Source organism: Oxyura jamaicensis, chromosome 14 (assembly GCF_011077185.1).
Source record: "Oxyura jamaicensis isolate SHBP4307 breed ruddy duck chromosome 14, BPBGC_Ojam_1.0, whole genome shotgun sequence".
NCBI lineage: Eukaryota > Metazoa > Chordata > Aves > Anseriformes > Anatidae > Oxyura > Oxyura jamaicensis.
In genome coordinates this window covers 17,340,216-17,355,939 of record NC_048906.1, presented here as the reverse complement: position 1 = coordinate 17,355,939, position 15,724 = coordinate 17,340,216, and the positions used below count along the sequence as shown (strand labels likewise).

The 15,724-nt window shown below is 39.1% G+C and overlaps 2 protein-coding genes across 10 annotated transcripts in view; one reads left to right on the top strand and one right to left on the bottom strand.

Moving 5' to 3' along the window:
• The window catches only part of PARN (poly(A)-specific ribonuclease), a 67,227-nt gene extending 57,687 nt beyond the window's left edge, over positions 1-9,540 (bottom strand). Inside the window, exons 1-10 of one of the 2 annotated variants that reach the window (XM_035339630.1) lie at positions 9,432-9,502; positions 9,172-9,249; positions 8,181-8,260; positions 7,093-7,216; positions 5,956-6,023; positions 5,790-5,871; positions 3,836-3,896; positions 2,897-3,062; positions 2,184-2,249; positions 1,374-1,412 (exon numbers count right to left, since the gene is read on the bottom strand). In XM_035339630.1, the coding sequence (XP_035195521.1) occupies positions 1,374-1,412; positions 2,184-2,249; positions 2,897-3,062; positions 3,836-3,896; positions 5,790-5,871; positions 5,956-6,023; positions 7,093-7,098 (488 nt within the window). In that variant the 5' untranslated portion in view covers positions 7,099-7,216; positions 8,181-8,260; positions 9,172-9,249; positions 9,432-9,502. Of the gene's footprint in view, positions 1-1,373; positions 1,413-2,183; positions 2,250-2,896; positions 3,063-3,835; positions 3,897-5,789; positions 5,872-5,955; positions 6,024-7,092; positions 7,217-8,180; positions 8,261-9,171; positions 9,250-9,431 lie in introns of both variants that reach the window. The other variant, XM_035339629.1, reaches the window with a different exon arrangement.
• The window catches only part of BFAR (bifunctional apoptosis regulator), a 17,746-nt gene continuing 11,508 nt past the window's right edge, over positions 9,487-15,724 (top strand). The window contains exons 1-3 of one of the 8 annotated variants that reach the window (XM_035339634.1): positions 9,487-9,597; positions 14,119-14,189; positions 15,375-15,440. The gene's annotated coding sequence lies outside the window, so the exon portion shown is untranslated. Of the gene's footprint in view, positions 9,598-12,200; positions 12,217-13,924; positions 14,190-15,113; positions 15,441-15,724 lie in introns of those variants that run through there. The other 7 variants (XM_035339637.1, XM_035339636.1, XM_035339633.1 and 4 more) reach the window with 7 other exon arrangements.

Sequence of the window (15,724 nt, the reverse complement as noted above, 5' to 3'; positions counted from 1 at the left end):
AGTATTTATAAACCACTCTGAGTTTCCTGCTAATAGGAAGCTTTAATAGTAAATATTAATATAAATTTGGTTAGCTCTGCTATTTGGTTGCATCACTGCACCGCAACCACATTTAATTACTAAAGTGCTGCCACAGAACACCCAAAAACTAGCAAGGCCAGAGAACATCATGCCTTATTTTTAAGGCAATGAAATACCATCTTGTTCATCTTCTGATCTTCCCATCATAAAAAAAAAATAACCACAATTATATAACCCACACAGAACCAGAATGTTTCCTTCATCCTCTGGCTACTACTAAATCTAGTACTAGAGAAACTGTAGTGTTAGACCTACCAAAAAGAGTCCTTAGAGGACACATACTAGAGTACTATTGTGTCCTCTTCACCTTGACTTCCCACATAATTTTCAGCCTAGGATTCACTTTCAAGCTGTTTCATGTCATAGACTTTGGATGCATCAGAACACTGTTGCACAACAGAGCTCTTGAAAAGAGAAAGGGACTGTGAAGAGTTCAGGACCACGTCACTCTCCCTTCAAGAGAGAAAGGCAATCAATAACCTCATTGTTTTCTGCTTTAATTATCTCCAAGCTAACTTTACAACTTCACTTTCTCTCACCATTATCCCCATGCAGTGTACACAGCTGAAAATTTAAAAAAACAGTTTGTGAACACACTCTTCTATACATTGCGAGAAGATACAAGAATAAACATCAAACAAACGTAACAACACATCCTACTGGAAGCTACAGATATTTTATCAAAATATTCAGAAACAGAGTAAAATTCTTGAAAACACTTCTGTTCTTCTCAAGTTAGTTCTCAAGTTCACTTCTTGACATTCCATTTTATACAGAGCAGCTTTATTTCATCCAGTTCCAGTACAAGTAACAGTGCCAGATACTGTTTGCAACAGTGAAATAACTAAATGTACAAAAAAAAATCCATTGTATTTTCTACCTTTTACTAGTGTAGTTGGAGCAAATATGTCAATATGAGCAACACAGAAGTTTTTCCAAGTAAAGCCCACAACATACATAAGCACATGCACTTTCATTTTCACTAAAAACCTGTCAAGCTGCATTTGGTACATAACTCCAGGCTTCTGCACTTTGCTGTTCTATTCACAGGTTTTAGACAGAAATGATAAAATTAATATTAAGCTTTAAAATATTCCAATGAATCATCACAAACCAATTTAATGCAATTTATCTTTAGAACACCATAGAAATCTTCTCTTAAAAGAAAAAAAAAATCTAAATCAATCACCTCTGAAATTAAATAGATCAGCTTTCACCCCACCTCCCCCCCTTTTTTTCCCTAATCAGAAATACTAAAATTATAGAGTAAGACAGAATTAACAGTAACTTACTTCCAGCTCAAGGTCTGATAAATTAATTTCCTCTGAAATCTAAAACCAAAAGATAATAATGTTACTAAGTCATATTTTACATACATGTTTCAAAGTAATAATGTTCAAACAAAGCCTGCTTTAGTTCCTATGTAGAAATATTTTTAAGTTAAGAGTATAATTCACTCATACCAAAACCTGCAGGCCAGTTGCCAGGTTGTGAAGCCATTTGGAACATTTTGTACAGCTATTCATGTATCTTCTCACAAGCAAACATTCTGCAGTCATGATTACTGAATATAGATGCAGCAATGTAACCTTACTCCAGTTTCATAATGCTCTAGTATCTCTAAGTTTGGATAACTTTTTTTTTTTTTTTTTTTTTTCCCAAGATAATAACTGTACATCTGGATTCCAAAGCTAAATAGGCTAATAAGTAAGTTTGGGAAGGAGATCCACTAGAACCAGTTTTAAAACACACTGTCAACAATGAACAAAACAATTAATAGCTCAATAGATTTGAGAAAGTTGTTTATAAAATGCATCTCCAGTGCTTATAGAGCACTACAGCAACCGCAAGAGTAGGCTTATGTATTCAAGACACTTCTTAGCTATACTTACATATGTTGACACTGCAGGCAGAAGTTACTGCTCATAAAGCAGAGTATGACAATCATATAGATTACCAGGTTTTCTCAACATTCAGATATAAGTCAAGTGTAATTTTTGTTACAGTTAGCCCAGGTCAAGATTTCTTTCTTCTTCCCTGTAACTCCCGTAATTCAATATAGCCAAAAAAATCATTTTTAGAAGACAAATTCAGAAACTGACCCTGTACATGGCTCCAGTTCCAAACTTTCATTTTCTTCGTTGTTTAACAATTCTTCTATCTGTTCCCTGGGAAAAAAAAAGGAAAAAAAAAAAAAAGAGATTAAATAGATGATTTGCCCCTATAGCCATCGGTTTCTTTTTACTGAGATGTTTACAGCTCTTCCCAAAAGAAAACACTTAAACATAAAAAAAAAAATAAAAAAAAATAAAAACTAGCAACCTAATAAAAACATCTTCAATTTACAAACGTGTCACTATGTTTATGTTATGTCATCATGTTTATGTTTTACTTTCAACAACATTGAAGAAAGGATATCATTAAACTGTCACATTAGTGGGGGGATGTCTTGTTTTTCACCTAAGACCATTAAGCGTTGCTAGGCAGATGCAGATTTAATAGAAGTATTGGCTAAGTGTCTCTTCTCCTAACTCTGTTCTGTTTTGCAAAGGAGGAGATTGCCATCAGATAAAAAACACCCACAACCAAAATTCTACACCTCCTTATGTTGAAGGCCAACTAAAGGGTTTGGGTTTCTTTTGCTAAACAAATGAAACTCACAATTAATTTCTCTCTGTATTTTCTAATTTGTCTTTCCTTTCACAGAATATTTTATCATAAACAGTAGGAAACTAAATATTTCAAGAACTATGGTTTATTGTAATGTCACCATATGCATAATAAGTTTCATTTTATATTAGACAATTTTACTTACACTACTTTCTCAATGAATTTTTTCTGATCTTCAGGAATTGTGACAGGACATTTTGTGGTATTGGGAGAAATATAGGAGAGAGATCCTGCACCATTGGCCTGAGAACGTTTTTCATCATACTGTTCCCTTAGCTGTCTTTCTTCTTCCTGATTTAAATACGGAATTCCTAAGAATAAAAAATAAAAAAGGAATTAAAAAAAAAGAATTAAAAACTCATAATAATTACAAGCAGGTGAAGGATGTAGATTTGGGAAAGAGTTATTACTAACCAACAATCTGCCAATGTTACCCCCCTGAAAGCGCAAAAAACATACCACCCTTTTTGACACCCATTCTAGATCCCATTCTTTATTTGTTGGTGTAAAGGCTTTCTTCAACCACGTGTGAGATTAGCTGGTACAGTTGGATTCGTAAGATCTGTATGCCTCATCCACACAAAGCATGAGCCTGAGAACTGCAGAGCTGTAGGTCATGTTCACAGGAATATTTAGCACTTCTCTTCCTTGATATCTGCAATGCTTTGATAATAGACTTCAGCAGCACCGATTACAAAGCACTGATACCTTTTCTTAAATGTTATTTAAAAGGCCTTACAATTGTTCCATTACCCTGCTATGTAATGTATTACTCATCTATTTATGTTTAGTCAGCAAATAAAAATAAACTACTAAGCGCTTATTTAAATAGGAATTCTATTCAGTTGAATTCTATGTAATTAATTTTTGAAAAGGAAGTAACTATCAGCATAATTCTAGAACCAGATGAGTACTTTAGAATTATGCCCAGAATTAAATAATTTAGAATTACTGTTACAGAACTTCACTCTGTGATAAGAGAATACTGTGAATGGCTGCTTTTTTTTTTTTTTTTTTCTTTTTGCATAAAATGAAGAAAGATGTCATCATAAATTTTGCAGATATGGAAAGGAAAAAAACTCACCGTTGCGAAAAACTTTATTAAAATCAAATCCTTGGTTTGCTAAAAAATCTATACTTGAACTCTGTAACACAAGAAAATAACTTTACAATTGGCAAGAATATCAATGGCTTACAAAGATCAACTATTTTTAAGTTACTTAAGTTTTTAAGAAATAATAGTAAATTCAGGATCCAGAGCAACTAAGTTTGTGAACTTAAAGAAGCCAAAGCAAATTTAAACCATGTTACTTTTGTTATGTACTTTCAGCTTCTATTGGGTATCTCAAAATCAGCTGTGTCTCCCAAAGCTATTCTGACACATGGGTCAACCTTAAACAATTTACAGTTTCAATTATATATATGAGCACAAGATACATCAACAACAAAAAAGCCAGAGAAAACATACCAGTTTCAACTTTACTTATTGTGTAAATTTTCACTGGCTTCGTTTTCTGAATGAAGACAACCAAGTTCAAGACTGGACAACCTTTTAAGGCAATGACTCAAAGAATACATACTGAAGTTTTAGCGATGAGAAGCTTGGTTTCTCTACTGCCACATATACTATCCAATACAGTCCTACCATAGACAGTCTAAAATTTCTTCTTGCACTGTTCAGTGTCATTAAATCTAGAGCAGTTATCCACAGTTTCATTTTAAATAACTGGTTAAAGAGCACTTACACTCTTTTATTAAAGTCTAAAAATCAAAACAAACATGCAGGAGACAGACAAAAGATCACAAAGGAATTAACCTGTCCAAGCACAAAACTTAGCTAAATGAAGGATGAAAACACAGTACAGAGGAACACAGTACAGATACAATGAAAACAAACAAAAAGGAATGAAATTACTAACAGTAAGTCTCAAATCCCAGAAAAAAAAAAAATCCATCTAGGACAAGCAATATGTTTGGCTTTTACAATAATAACACTGCATAATAATACATAGCAATAACACTGCCATTCAGTTCTCTAAAGGAATAAGAAGGCTTTGTTTAGCTGTTTTTTTGTTTGAACAGAAAAGTTGTAGTAGAAGACAACCTCATTTCTCCAAATCAAAATGAACTAAGAGACCATACTTCTTTGTCTAGCCATTCAGGCCAAAAAGGTAACAACACGATAAACTTAATCCAAGCACAGAGCTCACTAACGGCTTTTTACGTATCTATCTTTTATTACAATTTTCCTCACTAAATACATACATCATCTTCTCCTAAGGAAAAACGGATGTTATAAACAGAACCCTCTGTTGCTGTAGCAAGTTGGGGTAGAAAGTTTCAGTAATTCAGCTAAATGCAATATTTAAGCAGACCATATTCTAGATTTTCTTATCTATTTTTATTTTAGATTTTTCTTTCGTTTCCTCAAATACGGATCTCAAACTGTAATTTCTGCATTAGTTTATGATTTATTTTTTACTTACAAAGTAATAACAGATACACTAAAGGGATAAAGATGAAAAACCAAATTACATGGAGAGAAAAAGCTAGAGTGAAAAATATGGTTCAGTAGAAAAAATCTGAGACCAGCAAAATGCTGGCAATAGTTTGGAAAGCAATGAAAATGAGATAAGCAATTGAGAATAAAGAATCAAACTGGAAAGAGCAAGGAAACAGGAAATCAGACAAGGGGAAAAAAATACTCATCTTACCAGGTTTAAAACACTATCTCCAATTCCAGAAACAACAGGGAATACAATGTAACATGTAATGAGACTTAAGTGAAGTCAAAGGTATTCCCTTGAAGGAGAAAAATCCTTGGGAGGATTTTTCTTAATTGATGCTTTTATTTCTTCAAGAATACAATAAATAAATAAATAAATAAACAAACAAACAAACTTATCTGTCTTTAAAACTGTTAAAACAACCAACCACTTCTCCCTCTACAATCATTTAGTATTTTCAGGAAAACCTCTACTTAGAAGCCTCCTGCAGGTATATCTTACCAAGAAAATTCAAATTGTTTTTCTACTAACCTGACAGACAAACTTGATATCTGGTGAGCTTCTGTTAAAGGGTTTTGGAAAAATATAGAAATTAAATGACTTCATTATATACCTGTGAAAAAGATCAGTTGCATGTCAATACATCTTATTTATACATTCCTCAATGAACAAAGGAAGGAGTAAGAGAATTACATACTTCTCTTCTGTGTGGTCATATTTAAAAGTGCAAAGGCCAAACTGAAAGAGCAAAAAATCCATGGAATGCTGGAAAGGAAAGGAAAACTTTGCATGAGAATAAGAGCTGTACACATTTAAAAATAACTGGGGTGCACCCAGAGTAGGTATGATTTCTCTTCATTTCAAATTTAAACAGATCTGGATCTTCATAACTAACATTTACTCTGTCAGTAATTTTGAAGTAAATTAATCAGATCTTAACTAGTTTTCAACTCCGTTTACCTAGAGATCATCACCCTACTGCCTAAAGATGACTTGTAGAATGCATTTTTATTCCCTAAACACACAAGAACAAATGGAAGTCCCCTATTTCTCTACCTGTTGCTCACACACAAGGAAAAGATGGTATACCTAAAGCAGCTGTCAGTTCATCTTCTTACATTCACTTACACTCCAAGTAGTGTGGCAAGAGGCTATGATTAATGCTGGCTGCATATTATTTCCAAATATGTATGATAATACTTTTAATATTCTTCTAATACATGTGGCTAACAGTGATAGAAGTACGAGATAGGTACTTATCATCCTGTCCTCTATTTCACAATTGTTGAATCAATATTGGAAATGTTTTGAACACTGCTGTAAGTGTATAGGAAAATAAACAAGCATCCTGGTTGCACTGACTCAGTCTTCCTGAGGGCCAAACAGCCCTTTCAAACACAATGAACACACAGAATTATTCAATTCAATCATGGGGGGGATTGGGCAGTCACAGGATATACAACACTAATCTTCTAATCTTTGAGTATAAAGATCAAAAATATCAATAACTATGTTAATTCATTGGCTGGCAAAAGAGAAATTTTAAGATTAACAAAATTTCATGTTAGGCTCAGATACACCAGACTGTGCCTGCAAAGCCTAAATCACCAGCTACCCTGAAGCTCTGGAAGTCTTGACTGGTTATAGCACTTTTTGGGCTTCCAGCCCATGGCAACTCTTGCAGGTACACAAACAGTAGCCAGAGGCTCTGTTACAACAAATGAACTAGGAGCCCTGTTTACATTGACTTACCTGCCTGGTCTCCAAACTGGGAGGAGCCACAGAAGCCTTTGAATTATTTGATCTGAAGCTATGCATCAAGAACTCTAGGTACTTGCATAATGGTACCCACAGATGTTCACATTTTGGACTTTGTCTGCCTTTACAAACACATGCCAGAGGGAGGACTGCAGATCTCCTGTGGTCTTAACATAGCTTTTCCTGTCTCCAAGTTGTCTCTAAAATATTATACGTTAAGAAGGTACCATTGCATAAGACAATAAATAAATAAACTAACATGAAGTTCACCTGGACTTTCTCATGTGGAGCCAGAGGAATAGCAGGTAGCATCCACTAGCTTATTGGATGCTCTTCAGAAACCGGTCTCCATTAGTGTCTTCTGGGTCACTTTTTGCCTTTTTGTTTGTTTGTTTTCAAGCTATAGCCTCTTCCCTAGTTTTTGCCATTTGTTGTTCTAGTTTCTCAATGGCTACTCCTAATAGAGAGGAACAATAGGAACACTAACCAGCAATTCCCTCATGCTGCAATGCCTCTTAACAAAATCTCAAGAAGAGATCAAGAAGCTCAAGAAACAGCATGTGCTAAAACACTTAGCACTCCTCTTTTCTGATCCCTCTCCTACAGGGGGAAGAGGAAAGGAAAAACAACCCAAAACATCACAGTTTTGACCATTAGATGTTCACGCGCTACACGTTATCTCCCATGGTCATTTGGCTGTTTTTCAAGACTCCTTTGACTTCTTTTAGCACCTCTTCTCTCCCCTCCCCTCCCATCCTGCAGAGGCAGAGGTGGTGGCAACTGGCATTTCAGTTTGCTTAGCGACAGTTCCTGCTGCAGGGGAGGTAGTTCAGGAAGGAACTTAGTCCTCATGTAGTTTCTCTGTCACTGAATTTCTCTTACCTAGTCCCATTTCAAACTGATTAACACCCTCAACATCTTTTGATAGCAAGCTCTACGTATCTACTATCTCTTATACAAAGAATCACACCCCTTTGTTCTGACCACTGACTTCCGCCAGTTCTATGCGACACTCCCTAATTCCTGTGTTAGCAAGGACAATGAAACAAGCAATCCTTATCTATTCTATGTAACTCAATTGTACAGACCTCTATCATTGTCTCTATTCTGAACTAAGGACCTTTTTTTCCAGTATTTTCATTTTAGTCATGGTAAATACTTTACCTTTTTAAGTTTCTGATACCTTTCTTCTGGAGTGTCAAAGCCATTGGTTAATGCACTAACAGAAGGCCCATCGCTGATCCCTGAAAAAGCAGAATGTATTCGGCTTTGGGTAAGCTTTTCAAAATTAGCCACAACTAAGCAATGTCACAACTGGTAAGTTCAAAAAAATGTTTTCGCTTAAAATACATGTTAAGAGTATTTCAGTCAAGAATAAATTTCCACTGTGTAAAAACATGCATCTTCAACAGAGAAGACACCCAATGTAATAGTACTGTTCTAGCAGTAAAGCCTTGCTGCAGAAGTCTGGTTCCTATCCTTTGAGATACTAACATGAAAACATCTTCTACCAGTAACATGACGTTGATGTTACAACACAATGGAGGATCAAAGTCAAACTAAGAAACATGAAGAATGCAGCGTAGAGATTCATTGAATGACTTAGTCACCTTAAGCAACACAAAATACTAACTGTATTTGCATAAGCACCACAGATAACAAAACCATTTTTTAGTCATATTTACTTTTCATGGTTGCCTAAAGACTACATCCCAAAGCTTATTAGAGTCTCTGATGGCTAGACCCTCCAGGCTTTACAAATGTAGAAGTCCTTACTGGTCTCTTTCCCTGTCCAAACACTTGCAGGATCTCCCTTATTTATCCCAAACTCTTGTTTTCATGAGGCATAAAACCCTCTACGTCTTTCCTGAGGCTTCTTTGACAGCTGCAGCTGAGAATCAATTAATGTGCTCAGAAATTACTGTGGGGAGAGAGTAGAACTGTAAGCATGACACTTATTTTGGTCAAGGAAAGGTAAGTGATATTATGATATTGATATTATGATATGAAGTGATATTATGATACATAGAATAAGTGGTTTAATCGCTTTCCAGTAGCCTTTGCTTCAGCTACTTCAAGCCAACACTTGGATATACCACACAGCAAACTCATGCACCTGGCACTGCACAGATACTGCCAGAACACGCGAGTGTACCTGAAAATTCCCCATCAATAGCCAGGAAGTCCGCCTCTTCGATTGCTTCACAGACTTTGCTCAGGTTATCCTTAAAATCTGCGGGGAAAAAAGGCAAAACATGCCTGAGTCGCCCGGGGCCCATGCCCGCCCGCCACCCCTCAGGGCTGTCCCTGCTGGGCGAGGGGCGGCGCGGGGCCTGAGGCCGGGGTAAGGGCGAGCCGGGACAGCGGGGAACCCCTCAGCCGCGAGATGCGAGGGAAGCAAGGGCTGCCGCTCACTCACTGTTTCTGATCACCTCCATCTCTGGCCTGGCCTGGCCTGGCCCGGCCCGGCCCGTCACCACCCGCAACCGCCACCGCCGAGCGCTTCCGGAGAGCCGCCCGCCTTGCCCGCCCCGCCCGGCCCGCCCCTCAGGAGGCGGGCGGCCGCCGCCATCTTCTGGGGGTAGACACCGCGCCTCAGGTGGGACATCTGTCACACCCTGCTGTGGTGCGCACGGGGTACAGACATCCCTGGTAGCCGCTACAGAGTCCTAAAAATGCCTCTCCCCTCCCCCCCCCCCCTTTTTTTTTCCTTTTGTTTTCGTGGGGTGGTGTTTCAAAGTGTCACGGGTGTGGAGAAATATGTCCTTTCAGAAGGGTGAAGCAGCTAGCACCACATTGATGGAAGTGATGGAAAGTTGGCAAGATGGTGAAATGCTAACACTGGTTATGGATTCACCTTGGTGATGGAGCAGGTGTGTGTGAAAGTGTTGTGGATGAAGCATTTGTCGTCCCACTGCATAAAACCAGCACTTCTAGTCAACCAAGGGAAATCAGCTGATGTGATCTTTTTGGACTTCAGCAAGGCTTTTGACACAGTTTCCCATAGGATCCTGCTGGACAAAATGTCCAGCATACAACTTAACAAAAACATCATAGGATGGGTGAGCAATTGGCTGACAGGCAGGGCTCAAAGGGTTGTGGTAAACAGGGCCACATCAGGCTGGTGGATGATCACTAAGTGAGGTCCCTCAAGGCTCTATTTTAGGGCCAGTCTTCTTCAATGTTTTTATAAATGATTTGGATGTAGGACTAGAAGGTGTTTTGAGCAAATTTGCCAATGACACCAAACTTGGAGGAGTTGTGGACTCGGATGAGGGTGGAAAGGCTCTGCAGAGAGATCTGGACAGGTTGGAGAGCTGGGCGATCACCAAGCACGTGAAGTTTAACAAAAGCAAGTGCTGAGTCCTGCACCTGGGATGGGGCAACCCTCGCTATACGTACAGACTGGGCGACGAGACACTGGAGAGCAAAGAAGGATCTAGGGGTCGTGGTTGACAGCAAGTTGAGTATGAGCCAGCAGTGTGCCCTGGCAGCCAGGAGGGCCAACCGTATCCTGGGGTGCATCCAGCACGGCATTGCTAGTTGGTCGAGGGAAGTGATCGTTCTGCTCTACTTTGCGCTGGTGTGGCCTCACTTCAAGTACTGTGTGCAGTTCTGGGCACCACAGTACAAAAAGGACATTAAACTGTTGGAGAGTGTCCAGAGTAGGGTGACGTAGATGGTGAAGGGCCTTGAGAGGAAAATATATGAGGAGCAGCTGAGGTCACTGGGCCTGTTCAGCCTGGAGAAGAGGAGGCTGAGAGGAGACCTCATCACAGTCTACAACTTCCTTGCGAGGGAGAGTGGAGAGGCAGGTGACCTTTTCTCCATAAACACCAGTGATAGGACCCGCGGGAACAGGGTTAAGCTGAGGCAGGGGAAGTTTAGACATCAGGAGGAGGTTCTTCACCGAGAGAGTGGTTGCGCACTGGAACAGGCTCCCCAGTGAAGTAGTCACTGCACCAAGCCTGTCTGAATTTAAGAAGAGATTGGACTGTGCACTTAGTCACATGGTCTAAACTTTTGGGTAGACCTGTGCGATGCCAGGAGTTGGACTTGATGATCCTTCCAACTCGGGATATTCTATTATACTATGATTTCTGCAGATCACTGTACAATCATTGTAAAGCTCAATGCTCAGTAAAATATCCACACACCTCTACTACAGAAGTTCTGAAATAAGGCCTGGTACTAGAGCAGGAAACTAAACTCTTGAGGAAGAATAGTATGAAACCCAAGGGTTCACATAGCAAATGAAAGCTCTTTTCCAGCATTCCAGCAGAATGAAAACAAATGGGAAATTCCTAATGAATTGGGAGGTAATTTCTGCATAGAGTAGATGATGCGGAACTATGCAGGACTAGGCAGTGAAAAAGGAAAGCTTTTAAAGATTCTTCAAGATGAGGCTTTGCCTCTTCACTGCAAGCAATTTATTCTACATGTGCCCACAGCAAATCATCTATATGATTAAATGGTGCAAAGCAAGAGGTTAGGTGAAATAGTATTCTTCTATTTTGCTGTAAATTGGCTGAAGCGTGACATTTTAATCTTGCTCCCATATTTTTTAAGAAATGCTCTTGCTGCTTCTTGTTAAAGAGCTTAAACAAAAGACTTAGAGGTAGCTGCAGTGTTCAACTAGTGAGTAATGGGCAAATCAGATTTTGAGATGCCGAGCAACCTGCTCACAGCACTGTTCAGTTTGAACGTGTGTAGTGCCAGTGCAGCCCCTAAGGTCAGTGGTTGCAGAGGCTGTGCTAAGGAAGAAAATAGCCCCAGGCTAGCAGTGTTTGGCCCAAGGAAATGAGGTACTAGACCCAGCTGTAGAATTGGGCCAAGGGCAGCAAAGCTGCAAGCCAAGGCTTTGAGACAGAAGGGCTGTGCTTCTGAGAAGGCAGAGCCCCAAGGGCAGCTCTGTGGTGGAATGGAGCCAGGTCTCCAGGGAGAGAACACCAACTGATTTTCAAGAGCAACCTAGTTTCCCCAATGCATGGGCCATAATTGTATTAATATTTGCTTGGTGACATAAACCATGTGTTTTAGAGAATGAAATTTGTTTGCATAATCTCCTGGGCTCAGCTACTTGATATATGCAACAAATCTGAGAATCAGTAGTAACCAATGTACTTTGAATCAAAGTTGAACTTTAGATATAATATAGAAAAAATGCAAATGTAATTCCAAGGGAAAAGCAAACTGCAAGGTAACCTTGCTTAAAGTTTGAACCTCTCTTTGACATTCACTTAAATTTAGTAGGATAGATCTTGTGATTTCTAAACAGTTTTCTAGAATACAGTGTGGTTTTCACAAGTTGTTACCTGTTTTCATTTAGTTGTAAAATTATGATAAACTGTATTACAGAATTACAAAAAGTGGTGGAATGTTACATTACTAATAGGTAGTGTAAATGTTTGTACTTATTCTGGAAACAAAAAGATCTGCATAGAGCAGTACTATGCGTGAAATAGTATTAGAGATAACCTGAAAGTAAGTATAATGCTGTGTCCCTTCTTAGCTCAGAGAGATCACTGGCTAATAGTTTTATTCATACTTTAAGCAACACAAAGTTTGATGGCTGTTTTAGAAATTTAACGTTTTTCCCCAAGTAGCTGAGCAATACAGGAAGTCTGCTTCAGTTACAAAAGAAAGCTAAGTAAACTGCAAATAAAAATGTCAGATGCTATAATGAAGTGTGGTTACTTAATATGAATTGAAGTATTATGTGTTACAGGCAAGATAGATTGCCTGCTTCAAACGTAGGTATTATTATTGTGTATTTAAAAGGAAAATGTGAAACTATTAACAGTCCTTTGGGGCTTTAGCTATTAAAAAAAAAAAAAAAAAAAAAAAAGTTTCTTCTTAACTTGGAGAACTCAAATAGCAGGACTAAAGTAGCACAGTTATTGACAGCACAGGATTGACTCCTCTGCGGATGACAGTAGCTATAAAAATATTCATGTGGTGAAGTATGTGGTGTAATAATCCATACCATAAGTTAATCCAATTTTACCTTGTATATAGTATTGTATGGTTTTAAGAATGCAGCATCTTGGCAATGTGCCATCTAAATATGGTAAAAAAGCATTTTTTTTACATTAACAGCAGAGTTCTATGCTTAATTAGGGTTTTGTGGAGTCTGGCAATTATTCATCACAAGTAGTTTCTATCTAATTTATAGTAATTTGAACTACTGTTTGATGCTACACATCTTTTCTCATTGCTGGTCTAATGTCTAGTTAATCCCCTCAGATTTACTTTTGGATTTTTTTGAAGTAAAAAGTTTGTCCCAAGCTACTGAACTAAAGTTCAAATAGATGAGTCATTTGTCTTCCTTTGTTTTTCTGAGAGGGTCTGCTCTGGAAAAAAATCAAATTCTGTGTGACTATGACAGCCTAGGCTGCTCGTTCTTTGATCCACTTTTGGAACATTCTCCTCTTAACTGTTTTCCTATACAAAGTTTATTGCAATAAAAAGGAAATGCTATTAGGTGTTAAAAAGAATTTATAATTCTTATGATATTTATTCAAGTTTTAATATCAATTATTGTGTAATTGTCCTTAATATTTCAGAGGCATACATCTTCTGTTTAGTTTCAGAAGATAACATATTTACCTAAAGAAATAAGTACCTGCCTGATTTTTTTTCCATGTATACATTAAAGTAACTGCACTTATGAAAATATAGCTTGTAATTTTAGTTCCTCAAAGCTCCCATTTTTTAATGACAGAGGAAAAGATTGGCTGCTTTCCAAATGACTGGGCAGTCTTGAGAGAGAGCAGAGCAAACAGTTAATTACAAGGTTACATTGCTTTTTTGGCTATGAAGCATTGAAAGTTAGCTGGTACAGACTTACCATCTACTCTGTGCTGATAGTGGAATTCTTCATTTTTATTTGACTAAAGCTGAAATCTGCTTTGGAGTCCAAAATCATTCCTATGATCCCTGAACCATTATAACTAAAATTGTGTTTAAAAAATCTAGTATGGAGTGTATGCTTGAACATATATGCCTGCTTATTCCATGTCAATGGAAATTTGTTTAGTATCTTTAATATATCACTTTAAAGAAGGTCAGAATTGGATGCTCCTTTTTTAATCACAAACAGATCCAAGCAATAATAGCTGCAGGAATAGCTAACGGAACTTCACTTGCATGTGAAGAAGCAATAACTGGTAAGTAAATCAAATAAATATGCAAGTGTGGTATACAAGTATTGGATTGTTGCTCGAACAGTTGATGAACTTCTCAGCTACGTGTGTTTCTGTCCCGGAAGAAATCAGATTAGAATAGTTCTAGAGCAAACAAAAATAGGACTGTGCATGTGTCAGCACAGGAACAATTGGCCTCTGGAGACACCTGGATAATACAGTAGAGGAAGCAATGAAAGACTATTACTTTCATTATTGAAATAGGCCGAACTAATGGTAATGTTCAATATCTGGTTTGGGTAACTCGGATGTCATTTGAACTGGATTTGTAGCTTGTGCCAAGCTGAACATAAACAAAATCTTTACGAAAATGTTACTTCATATCACACAGTGAAAAATACATCTCAACCCTACTTAAAAAAGAAATTTGTTTTGGACCCTAGTCAAAAAGAAATACAGTAAGGGAACAGAGACTGATATAAGTATTTGTGAATGTGTTCTATAGGAAATGCTCTCAGATGTAGTAAAAATAGCCTGTGTGAGCCAGCTCACTGCAGTATGCATTAGCGCTGCTGTTAAACAAGCCTCTAGAAGCCTAATTGACCTCTGCAATTAGCCCTCTAGATCTCAACTTGTAAAATAAACTTCGGACCACGTTTCCGTGAAGGAAGATGAGCGTGCAGACATGCGTTCAGCAAACGCAGCCCAACTCATGAGTGTGGGAGCGCGTTAAGGGCACCGTAACGTGTAGCGGTGCCCCAGCATGGCGCAGCGTGGGGCTTAAAACGACCCGAGTCGGGCCGGGCATGGGCCTGAGGAGGAGCGGTGGGGAATGGGGCCGACCAGGCTCTGAAGGGGCCGCGAGCTCTGAGGGGGCCGGGGTTGGCGGCGCGGCCCGCTCACGATGAGGGGAAGGCGGGCTTGAGGCGGGCCCGGCCCCGCCTGGCGCCGCTCCGGGGCGGGAGGAACAGAAGGGCGCCCTGGGCCTGCGCCTCGGCTGAGGTGGCAGCGCCGAGGCGGGAGGGAGCGGGCGGGCAGCGGGTAAGACACCGGGGGAGCTCTGAGGCTCCTGCTGGGTGCTGAGGTGAGGTGGGTCTGTGGAAAACCCCACTGCCTCTCTCTTTTAGAAAAGCAGGAGGACGTTTTCAGACGCAAAAGCTTGGTGTGGTTTCTTCCTCTTGGAAATGATGTGTCGCATGCTTTACATAGAAAGCCGACAGCCTGTGCTTGGCTGGGAAGAGAAGTGGTAAGCACTCTGGGGAGCCTGGCTGCCCTATCGGTATGTAGCGCTGTGCTGCTTGTCGGGCTTCATTATTCTTTTTTGTTTGGTCTGGTCTGGATGGAAAGATGGTAACCCGGTAGTGATCAGCAGTCAGATGGGGGAGAGCGTAAGGGTATTTAAGTTTGTTGTTGCCCGAGGGGAAAATCCTTCAGCCCTTGGTCCTTTCTAACATGAAATAAGTCATCTGGATCAGTGTGTGCCTAAGAAACTAAATACGACCAGTTGACAGAGTGTAGTAGGAACAGAAAACAAATGGGATGACATTTTTGGCAAGCGGGGGG